This window comes from Hylobates moloch, unplaced genomic scaffold (assembly GCF_009828535.3).
Source record: "Hylobates moloch isolate HMO894 unplaced genomic scaffold, HMol_V3 SCAFFOLD_1, whole genome shotgun sequence".
Classification (NCBI taxonomy): domain Eukaryota; kingdom Metazoa; phylum Chordata; class Mammalia; order Primates; family Hylobatidae; genus Hylobates; species Hylobates moloch.
The window spans coordinates 154,520,754-154,532,871 of NW_026652276.1; the positions used below are offsets into that span (position 1 = coordinate 154,520,754).

Sequence of the window (12,118 nt, forward strand, 5' to 3'; positions counted from 1 at the left end):
AAAAATTAAATTGCTTATCCTCCTACAACATAAAGCTGTTTAAATCATAGATGTATTATTTTGCTTATAATTCACTTGAATTACTGAAGTTTTAAAGTGCTGGGGATAAAAATTTAACCCAAAAAAGATATGACCTGTTGAAGTCTATTTTAATAGAGAAAAAATATTAAGTATAATATGTGAATAAATCATTTATTTTTAATTCCTATCTTTTAAAGATCATTTGATAATCATTCCTTGAAGAAATGAATAAGAGAAATCTAAACAATAGCCTTAAAGATTCTGTAGGAATAAAAACCATTCAAAGGTCTTGAGATTCCCAAATTAATAAAATTACAAAGTTTTTAAATAAAGAAACTATTTTAAGAAAAGTGAAATGATTTGTCCAAGATTCACCAGCTAGCTTGTGACAGTAACCACAACAAAAACCTAATTGACTAGAATCCCAGTTTAAGGCTAATGCCCTGTGCTCTTCACTTGATTAACCAAGACATAGGGGAGAGGAACGTCCTCTTAGATAGGAATGAGAAAGGTTAGGGGAAGGCATGGGAAAACATTGCTTTTGTAGTGAGTGTGGCACTTCCCAGTACACATACATATTAATGACTCATGCCTGACTAGGGGAGAGGGTCTTATCAGCCTCCACCTACTCTTGTGTAAATAATATAAAGTTAAGAACATTATTACAGCTAGTTTGTAGCAGAGATCCAGTCTCAGTGAGGTTATTCTCAGTAAAACATAGGCCATATAAATAGTCTCCTGAGAGCAGTAGAATTTGGTAGTATGAGGGGAAGCCAGTTTAGCAATCCACACATTTTTTTTTTCTTTTGATCTTGGACTTCAAGTTCAATTCCAAATTATTCCACTCACAGCTGAGATATGGGAAGAAAGTGGCAGATGTATATAGAAATATATTTTAATCTTTAAGAGTATGGAGAGATGCTAGGCGTGATGCTAATAGAAGGAAATCTTAGAAATGGGAAATACATATTCAAAATCTAATATACCTTTATATAGATGGTTATATTTCTATTAATCCTCTAAAATATTTTAATCACACTCTATGTGTTACATATTATATTTATCTAATGTCAGAACAGTTTGCTTATTATATACAAAGATTGATGTAGTCATTGATTCTGAAATTTTAGTGTACCTCAGAATCAGCCGGGGGTTTTGTTAAAACATGGATTGCTGCCTGCCTGCCCCCAACCCCACGCAGTTTTAGATTCAGTGTTTCTGAGGTGGGGGTCAAGAATTTGCATTTCTATCAGTTTTCTAACTTATGCTGATGCCGCTATGGATCTAGGGTATGTTTTAAAATCAACCTGTAAACTTGAACTTTTAGCTAAATAATCAGAGATATGAGATAATGAGTATAAATTATCTTACATTAACACATGTATTCTTTCTTTCCTTGCATGCACAGAAACAAGACATTCTTAACCAAGTAAGACATTTTCTTTTCTATTAAAGTCTGTCTTTTCTTTCTTTATTCTGATATGATCTATGAATTTCTCATCCATATCACTGAACTATACTTCTGTACCAATATGATTTCTATAGTATACAAGATTGCCTATAATATCCATAGGTTATAACTGAGTTGGATGTGACAAATTTTTTTTAATCCATCAGAGGATTTAGTGCCTTAATAGGAGCTGGTACATTAATAGACAAAAAGGGTCTCAAGTGTGGCCTTCAGTTTTGTAGACTCTGGAATTTATTTTTCTAATTTCATGAAGATATATAAGGCTGTGCTATTATATTTTATTTAGTAAAAGTCTTAATTTATTAATTTACCATGGGAAATTTTAAAATTGCATTTAAAATGCAATGATAAGGCTTTGTTTTGTTTTGTTTTGTCTACAGTGCTGTGATAGAATCTGTGGGGGAAACATAAGCAAAGAGTTGCTGATTTTGCCCTCCTGGGAAGATTATTCATCTGTTGCTTCAACCACTCTCCCTGAAAATCTGTTTTGTAAATTAAGTTTTAGATCAGTAGTTCAGTCGAGTGCACAGAATTACAACACATTTTCAGGTGCTCTGAATGGATATTTTTAATCACACTAGAGTAGCTATATCAATTGTCTTCACCACTGTAGAAATATTTCTTACTAAAATGCATGAGTTGTCTAAAACTGTAATATTATCTCCTTTGGGCAATCTTGGATATGTACCAGCTTCTTCTTATTCTTAAATTGTTTGATGGTTTTAATGACAACAGCCACTGTAATTTCATGTCCAACACGTAAAGTACAATTATAACATCAGAATGATACTGGTGGACTTAGATACAGATCCTACATCTTACAATATTGTATAAAGAGGCATTGGTAATATGGCAACTCATTGACTGTGGCAAGATTTACTAGCCTCCGTTTCAGAGGATGGCCTTTTCCTGATTTCATCTGTGACTTTTCTGGAAACTTGTTTCCCCAAATATGGACTAAATAGGCTTTATGACACTTAAGAGGCAATCCCTTGGAGTAAATGATTGTTTTCATTTACTCCAATGTAGTCATTCAAGAATGTCTACATTTTCAGGACTTGGCTATTAAATGACTTTCGTTGAGCACCCAACAAACACACCTTTCTGCACAACCTACATCCTTACTAGAGGCTGTCTGAAAACTCATGTCAAAATAAGCTCTAACTTTTTGGAGGGTCAGCAGAATGAGTGTCTTCCTTCCTTTTCCTTGCCCAGTCTTTTTTCATGTGCAGTGGCTTAGCAGGCAAGAAATTGCAGTTACAGAATAGAAAGAATTGACAAAACTGAGGGTATTCAAGGGGAGAAGAATGAGAGCCTGCACATGTTACTGCTCTATGTGTGCTCTTTGTCTATCAGTGTTCTCTGAGTGTAGGATTTTCTCCGTACATGTTTCCTGTCAGTAGATGTTCCTTGGCCTGAGGCTGAGTTACGCTTGCATAACTCCACAGGGGCTTGCTTTATTTTTGCACTTTGTACTCTGTACTGTAGTTTCTCTTAATGTGTATACCCTTTACATTCAGACAATATGCTTTTACCCCTTAATAAGGAACCTGGGGATTCAAAACCTACCTTTTGTAGTGCTGCTGCCTAAAGTAATATTTTAAATGTCTTTAACAAGGATAATGACACTGATATAATTATTAACAATGATATAAAAACCTTTTTACTGTAATCTATAATTATCCTTCTAGAACCAAATTCAACCCTTTCCATTATGGAAAGCATAAAGAAAGTATAACAGAGAAAATATGGTCTGAGGAGTCTGACTGAACCGAATTCATCTTAACGGAACTTGGACAAGTTTTCTATCTTTAGTTTGTTCACTTATAAAAGGAAGAGAGCATCAGCCCTATTGGACTGTTAAAAGGGTTAGGTTCTAAAGTGTATGTATAATAAATAGCTCTGTGTCTTGCACGTAACAGGTGTTCCACTAATGTTTAGAGACAGTGGCTGTGGTCATACTTTAATGACCAATGTGATTTCATAAAAAAGTTCTACAGCACATGCCAAAGATGAGAGTGAGAATATTGGCGATATACCACCAACAAATTCTGTTTCCTTTATTTTCTCATTTTAAATTGAGGAACTATAACTCTGATGTCTTCTGCACACAAAAATAATTTCCTTCCACCATGTGGTAGGAGTGGGGAACATGACATGTAATTTGCTTCCCCTCCCAAACCTGGCCACAATCCTGAGTGCTGTCCTGATAGCAGAGCTATTGTCTGTTGTATTGCTTCACTTCCTCCAACTACATGGTGCTAGGACAGTTAGTTAGCAAGAACAGAAATAGTATGTTAACCAGTATTTCTGCTTCTCTTCACTATTACCATCAATATAGTTTCAGTGATGTTCCTCTTCTTATCAAGTCTACCTACAATTATAAAATACAATTTTACCAATTGTGACCAATTGCTTTCTTTAGAAACAAGTTTTGAAATCAAGCATAAATACATTTGGGAAATAAATAAACAAGTAACTCTCCTTAGTTTAATGATAAATGCCAACTTTGAAAAGTGGTATTTAAATTCACATTGTAGAATGTTTGTTCTTTCATCTCTTTAATAACATTTATTAAACGATATAGAAGTTAAAAACTAATGCTGGGGTTTTTAGGTGATCTTTTTGTACTTTTCCAGTATAAGTTAAAACCAACATTACTCTGTCACATCTAAATTTTATTTTTAGGGTTTATCTGTTGTTTTTACTTGTGCTTTTTCATCATTAGAAATGGCTTTTTTGGCCAGGTATGGTGGCTCACACCTGTAATCCCAGCACTTTGGGAGGCCAACGTGGGCCAATCATTTGGGGATCAGGAGTTCAAAACCAGCCTGCCAGCCTGGCCAACATGGTAAAATACCAACTCCACTAAAAATACAAAAATTAGCTGGGTGAGGAAGTGAGCGCTTGTAGTCTCAGATACTTGGGAGGCTGAGGCAGGAGAATCACTTGAAGCCAGGAGGTGGAGATTGCAGTGAACGGAGATCGTGCCATTGCACTCTAGCCTGGGCAACAACAGAGTAAGACTCTGTCTCAAAAAATAAAAAGAGATAGAAATAGCTTTTTCAAGCGAAAGAGCACTGCAGGGTACTAAATGAATATAAATCTAGACATTTTGGTAAAAAGGCTTCTAATGTCTATGAATTTTAAGTTTTATAGGTGAAAGAAATTATAAATCATATTCTTAGGTGAACAAGTTAAATTCTCCATTTAGAAAAATACCTCCAGTAGCAATGTGGGGCATGGACTTGCGTAGAAGAGAAGACTAGATATGAGTTATGGAAGCAGCCCAATCAAGTAAGAACACTAGATGACAATGGGCATCAGAATGGAGATGGGGGAGGGCAGATTTGAACACATTTCAGGTATATGACCCGAAGTAATAGGTTATACTTTGAACATCAAAGGGTACAAAAACAGTTACAGTCAACACAGCGTTTTCAAGAGTGGGAAACTGAATACTCGTACCATTACTTTTAATTGTTATACCTTGTTTGTGTATATCTTTTTTTTCTGAAATGGTAGACCAATTTGACACAGCTGTAAATGCATCCAATACTGATAAACCAGTGGGAAATTACCTTGTACCATGTGTTAATATTGCAAAATCTGTTTAGAAAATTATACTTTAACTATAACATAATGCGCATTGAAGTTAGAAATATTTATGTCTTCAGTGTCAATTAGAAGCTTTTGGTGTTGGGCAATTTAAGGAACTTTTCTGAGCCTCAGTTTCTTTGTCCATAGGTATTGTGATGATTAAATGATAGCACACATGTAACATATTTAATGCAGTTCCTAAAACATGGTAACATTTGGATAGTGTTACATAATGAGGACCTATAAGGTAAAAGACCGTGTCATACACTTAGTGTTGCAAAATTGGGTTGGATCATATAGCCCTTCAGGAAAGAGAAGTTTTGCATGGAATCTGCCTGCTCATATGTGCATTATAAAACCCCCCTGTGGAGATTTTCTTTAAAAGTGAACATACAAGTAACGAATAGTTAAAAACTGATCTTATTAATTGAAATTATATATACAAAAGTGTCCAAGACATTTTTATTGGGTTTTATTTTTCAAGGAGAAAATGTTAGAGGATTTATGTTTGTGTTTCAGTAACACTCACTCCTGTCCTAGTGACAACACCAAAAAATGTTTAGTGTGACAAGACAGTGTCACACCAGATTAAAATAGATTTCAGCTGAAGTATAAAACAGTTAGCTATAGATCCTTGATTAAAAGACATACTGAAATCATAGTAAAAATATTCTGCTTAAACTTTTTCCAATCCATTATTTGCTTTTTGTAATTAATAGAATGTAGTAGCATTATCTTTCTGCCATTTCCTATTTTTTACTAAAATAATATGTTTATAATTGTCTTTCTACTGAGTCTTCATAATTCTATTCTTAGGTAAAGCTAGAGTTAATGGAGTATGTGACTCTGAAGTGCTAAAATAGTTTTCATTTGCCAAAACTAATATAAAAATTTAAATTCAAGGTTTTCACACTTTGTGCTCTTTCTCTTCAAAGGAACTATCTATATGACAGCCTTAGGGGACTATCAAGGAACTCTCTGAAATTTGAAATAATGAATAGTCAATTGCAGTGCAAGATAAGCATAAGAAATGCAATATTTAAAATATAAATTTTTCTAAAGAATTTTAATATAAAAAATTGTATTTTGAAATCTCAGTAAGATAGCCATACTGCATATTTAATCAATATACTTTTGCTCAGTGACCTTCATATCAATTTTTAAGTTTGATATATTTAGTTAATGATATAAATTAGAATGCAAAATAGAAATGGAAACTGTAAAAAAAACTCTTATTAATTTAAATTATTATCTACTTAATTTCATCAGAGTTCTTTGCCTAGTAAACGCATAATATTTTACACATATAGGTACTCGGTCAACATTTGTTGATAGATAAAGTGATTTATTTGTGGTTTCAAACAGTTACTTTATCTATAATAGTTGAGTGATTCATTTTGTGTTTTAGGGGTAATTTATTAATTAGTGGTGAATACAAGCTAGTTAGAAAAACATAACAACTGACGATAGACTGTCTTTTGTCTGATACAAATAAGTGTTATTATGGTCACATGGTTCTGTTAAAATATGAGTCAGATCATGGAATTTCCTACTAAAAACTCACTCCACGTTAAAGCTATAACTCTCTTTTGATGATCTAATATCCTGTATGCTCTGCCCAGTCCACACATCGCCACAGCTTGAGTCTTTGACCTTGTATTCTACTACTCTAGTCCTCCCTCACTCCTGCTCCAGTTTTCTGCTCCTCCTCACTGGCTCCAGTGAAAATTTCTCTAGAACAGGGGCATCCTTATACCTCAGGGCCATTGTACTAGCTAGCTGTCTTCTCTGCCTGAAATGTGCTTTCTCCAAATATGTGCAAATATGTGCCTCATCACCTTTAAATCTTTACTCAAAGAATAGCTTCTCATTTCCTGATGATTGGACTTAAAAAACTACAAGCACATTCCCCCAAGAAATCTTTTTCTTCTTTATTTTTTTTTTTCTATAGCACTTAATACCATTAGACATTGTGGATTTAGCACATTAATGTTGCTGTTTTCTTATTCCCTTCATTAGAAGATAAGCTCCCTCATGGAAGGAATTTTATGTGTTCTAGTAACATCTTTACCCAAACACCTAGAACAGAGCCTGGCGCAGAGTGGGTGCTCAAAGAACACTTTCTGAATACGAGAAAATCTACAACCCAAAACTACCAAAAGAAATTAAGGATAGAGTGATGACATTTATTTTCATTCACTTTGAATCTGTGTGGATGAATACTAGTATCTTCTCTTTAGTATTAACACGGATTTAAAAACAAAGGATCCAGATGGTCAGAAATAATAATGAAAGGCATATAGAAATGTGCCTTGAATCTGTGCCAATTTGGCAGCAACATCTGAGCAGCTCCCTCAGTCAGTATTCTTTACAAATTCTCTGTTATCTCCCTAAATAGTCTGTGGCTGCTCCTTAAGGAAAAAAAAATGAAAAAGCAGTTTTTAAAATTTTGAACATTTGTGTGTGTGTGTGCGCACATGTGTTTGAGCCTACAGCAATTCAATTTTTGAATAGTCATTCAGTTAAGTCTGACCCAATTTTTATCATTAATGGCTTCATTGATATGCATATAAATGACCTCATTCTATTTAAAGGTCACGGTCTTCAAAAAGCAATTCTAATGCTGTTACGTGACAGCAGTAGAAACTCTGATGCCTAAATTTGGAAATTTTCTTGTAAGTCATGATCTAAGGAAAATGTACAGATGAGGATATCATCCATTTATCAGAAATGTTTAATAATGTGGACAACATAGAATTTTAGGAGATATTTGAAAAGATTTTACTAACAAGAGAAGAAAAAGGACGGGTTAACCAGGAAACACATTGAAGAAACATTTCTCAATGAATTGAAAACTCTGAGTTAGAAAATTAAAAAAAAAAAACTATTAGTCAGGCATAGTGGCACAATCCTCTGGTCCCAGATACTGGTGAGGCTGGGGTGGAAGGATTGCTTGAGTCCGGGAGATTGAGGCTGCAGTGAGCTATGACTGGGCCACAGTACTCCAATCTGAGCAACAGAGAGAGAGAGATCTTGTCTCAGGAAAAAAAAAAAAAAAGAGGTTTGTGTTTTCCCACATTGCAAGCCCTATCTAATGCCAGAAAATGTGAGATAAATTAATTTTGCTCCAAAGAACACAGTGAAGAAGTTTGAGAGAGAAACTTACATTGTCACTAACACCTCAGCAATAAATAATGTGATATCATCTTGTAGCAATAATTTAAGAATTGAGGAAATTTTTACTCCATTCTTATATCTGTAATAGGCTTTTATTTTTCAAAGGAAGATTTTTTTTTTAGAATTATTGCCTTATAAAAGTTGTTATTTGTCTCTGTTATCTGACACAGAAATGTTATAGCAAAGTATTTGAGACACACAAAACCTGAAGTTTTTATTCAGAAAGATGCAATGAACTTTACAGTTTTCTGTACCAATAAAAAGGCAAATTGGCTGGGCATGATGGCTCACACCTGTAATCCCAGTATTTTGGGAGGCCGAGGCAGATGGACCACCTGAGGCTAGGAGTTCATGACCAGCCTGGTCAACATTGTGAAACCCTATCTCTACTAAAAATACAAAAATTAGCCGGGCGTGGTGGTGGGCACCTATGATCCCAACTATTCAGGAGGCTGAGGCAGAAGAATCGCTTGAACCCAGGAGGCGGAAGTTGCAGTGAGCCAAGATCACGCCATTGAACCCCAGCATGGGGAAGAAGAGCAAGACTTTGTCTCAAAAAAATACAAAAGGCAAATTAAGATAACTTAAAAATGTATCTAAGCTGAGGACAGTTCTTCCTTTAACCTAATCCTTTTATTTATTTTATATATTATGTGCCCAAGTGTATGTTAAGTGCTTTATATCAATTTTTATTATATTGAGACAACTCTGAATGATTGATTCCTTTTTTTTGTATATGGAGTCTCACTCTGACACCCAGGCTAGAGTGTAGTGGTGCGATCTCAGCTCACTGCAACCTCTGCCTCCAAGGTTCAAGTGATTCTCCTGTCTCAGCCTCCCGAGTAGCTGTGACAATAGGCACATGCCACCATGCCTGGCTAATTTTTTTATTTTTAGTAGAGATGGGGTTTTGCCACGTTTGCCAGGCTGGTCTTGAACTCCTGACCTCAGGTGATCTGCCTGCCTCAGCCTCCCAAAGTGCCAGGCATGAGCCAGCACACCCAGCCTGAATGATTGATTTCATATACCACTTTATATGGAGGGAATTAAGGCTTAGAGCTGTCAGAAAATAAAACAGTATTTTGCTTGCTGAGCCAGAGAGAACTACACTTCAGAAATTTCAGAAAGTCTTCCTGAGTGCTGAAAAAAGAAGAGTCAAGAAGAAATGTATTGCCTATTAGGAGAAATGCCAGTGATGCAGGAATTTTTGCTCCTTAGTTCAGCTAAATCCAGGTTCTTGTCTCATGACCAGGAAAAATTAAGCATGCGGACACATTGAAGGCTGAGGAGGGCAGAATTTATTAAGCGAAAGGAAAGTGCTCAGAAAAGAGAGGGGTCCCGCACACAGGTTTTCACCTCACAAATTGAATACCAGGCCACCACACATGAGCTGAAGAGGTCAGGCTCCTCCCCTGCATAAAGCACAAATTTTTGGTGGCTCTGCCCCATCATTCCAGTGCACATGTGGGCCCTGAGTCTGAGCCACTACACATTGATTTATTTCCCTACTGAGCATGTGTGAAGGGACAGAATTTTTCTCTGTGATCATGCTTAGGCAAGCCCCCCTGTGCACAATAACCTGAGTGGTTCAGAGGTTCTCTGCGGACCCTTCTTTATCTGCCTAGGCATTTGCCTCCTACCTCTATTATTCTCCCCTCTAAAGTGGTACACAAGAGGTATGCAGTTAGAATAGGGACAAAGACTGATCTTAACGGCTTCCTGCTCTTAGGGGGTGCTGTTTTGGAAATATGGCAGTCATAACTCTCTCGAAAGCCTATTTAAGGGTCTCTGTTAAAAGGAGCCATTGTTTCGAGACTCTGGTTGCATGATCGCTTGGAGTTTGATGGCCTGAAGGTGAGAAGAGACAAACGGGATTATTAGAAGACGTATATTAAAACCAAATAAAGAGGGATGGATAAGGGCAGCTGAAAAATCCCAAGGCTGCCAGCACGCCCAGATAACTGGTGGCTATAATTATGCAAGCTAAGATTTGGTTGCATGGGGCTTGGCTTTGTTTAGTTCCTTTGGTCTTATTTTCCCAGAGGAAACTCTGGGTTATGATAATCCTATCATCTGTTGGGATTTGCAGGATAACTGCTCAGAATTAAAATATTGATCCAGATTATTACATTACCCATGCCTTTTGTTTCTTCTGAGTTGCAGCCAGAAATTGCTGGTTGGTTCACAGGAATAAGAGGGTTAATCTAAAATGTAGGCAAAAAAAATTAAAAACAACTAATGAGAATAGAATTTAATGACAAATGTGTGATAAGTTTCGAAACATAATTTTTCTCTCCCCAGTCCTCATTTTTGTTAAAAACAATTCATAATAGGACTGAGTTGTTTGCAAAATAGACTTCAGTCTTATACTTGGCCTGACAGTTTGCATAAAGTGCAGCAAGAATAATTATTTTTATATACACTTTTAAAATTACTTTTGATGGAATTCTGTTCCATAAGGAATCTCAGACAGGACTTTGGAAAGCCCAGCCCAGCCATGGGTTAGCACCCTCAAATACCTATGAATTGGGTGAATTCCTCTCTTCTTGAGGTTCCTAGAATATAGAGTTCCTGGGCCCATTAGAAAGTGACATTTTTTACTCATCACAGATTAGGAACCCTGTATGAGGATGGTGTAGACAAGGTATGAGGCCAGTTTTCCCAAGGGGCTTTTATTGGCTCTGCAAGTCGAGCTTGAGTCCTTAAAAAGAAGCACACCTCTCCAGTCAAAGCCTTGGTAAAACAACCGATTTCTCTAATTGTGTACTGTTGCCAAAGAAAATGAATTCCTATCGCACTGATACAAATAACCATATTGCTGTAAGTTAAGAATATTCACAGATAGTTTCCAAATTCTAGAGGAACCAGGCAAAGAGAAAGAAGTGTGCTCCAAATTTTATTCACATGAGTATACCTTACTCAATTATTAAAGACTGTAAATAGCTCAAAATAAAAGTTTTCTTGACTCTGAATAACAAAACAAGGATCAGCAATGTTTCAAGGACAAAGTTTTAAAAAAAAGATTACTTCAGTTTTCTATTAGTTCAGCCCATTCAGTTAACTCATGCTCTGCTTGGTATTCATGAATGTTTGAGCTCTTTCATGAGTCCTGTACGTTTTCCCTTTAGTCCAATGTTACAATCTCCAAAGTTATCAGAAACTTGTATTTAAGAACACCCATCAAAGTTTTATAGCTGATTATAAACCATCTTTTGAAGAGGATCAAAATAAGACAATTGTTTGTGAATAACAAAATGACCAGGGTAGTTACAGTCAGAAATGTGATTGACAAAATGTGTGGTTTACAATAACTTAATATAACAACCTTAATTGTGATTGATAGCATATACTCTAACATTAGAATTTTAGAAATCCCATAAAATTTTGGAACGTATGTTAGCATTATTCACTAAAATATAACCTGAAGAAAATTACACATCATTTTGGAGATCCCATGTACCTAACCATGTTAAATTATTCTGTTTACCTCTCTTCTTCTGGATGCTCTAGGGACCCTCTGTAGCATCCAAAAGCTAGGGGTCAGGAAAGACAACCTTGAAGCTGAAATTTGATTTGGGGAAGCCTGTTAAATGTTAGAGGTTTAAAACGCTTGATAATTTGAAATAAAATCCCAGTTAGTTATTTTGTTAAAATGATGACTCAAAAATTTTAAAACAGGGAAAACCTTTAGTCATCAAGAGGAAAGACTTACCTTTCCAAACAGTTTGTCTCCTGTCTTCTCTTTCTTTTCCTTGGCAGTCTATTTACAAGGCAAATGAAAATCTTTCATTATTCATTAATATTACATAAAAATCTTGAACAAGGAAGAGAGAGAGCCAAATTTTACCC

General features: G+C 35.7%; 1 protein-coding gene across 13 annotated transcripts in view; it reads left to right on the forward strand.

The window, feature by feature from the left end:
- The window catches only part of DGKB (diacylglycerol kinase beta), a 755,291-nt gene that overhangs the window by 154,657 nt on the left and 588,516 nt on the right, over positions 1-12,118 (forward strand). For 7 of the 13 annotated variants that reach the window (XM_032760162.1, XM_032760169.1, XM_032760230.1 and 4 more), the window contains exon 4: positions 1,430-1,450. The exons of the other annotated variants lie outside the window; for them this stretch is intronic. In XM_032760162.1, the coding sequence (XP_032616053.1) occupies positions 1,430-1,450 (21 nt within the window). The remainder of the gene's footprint in view (positions 1-1,429; positions 1,451-12,118) is intronic. 13 annotated transcript variants of the gene reach the window in all.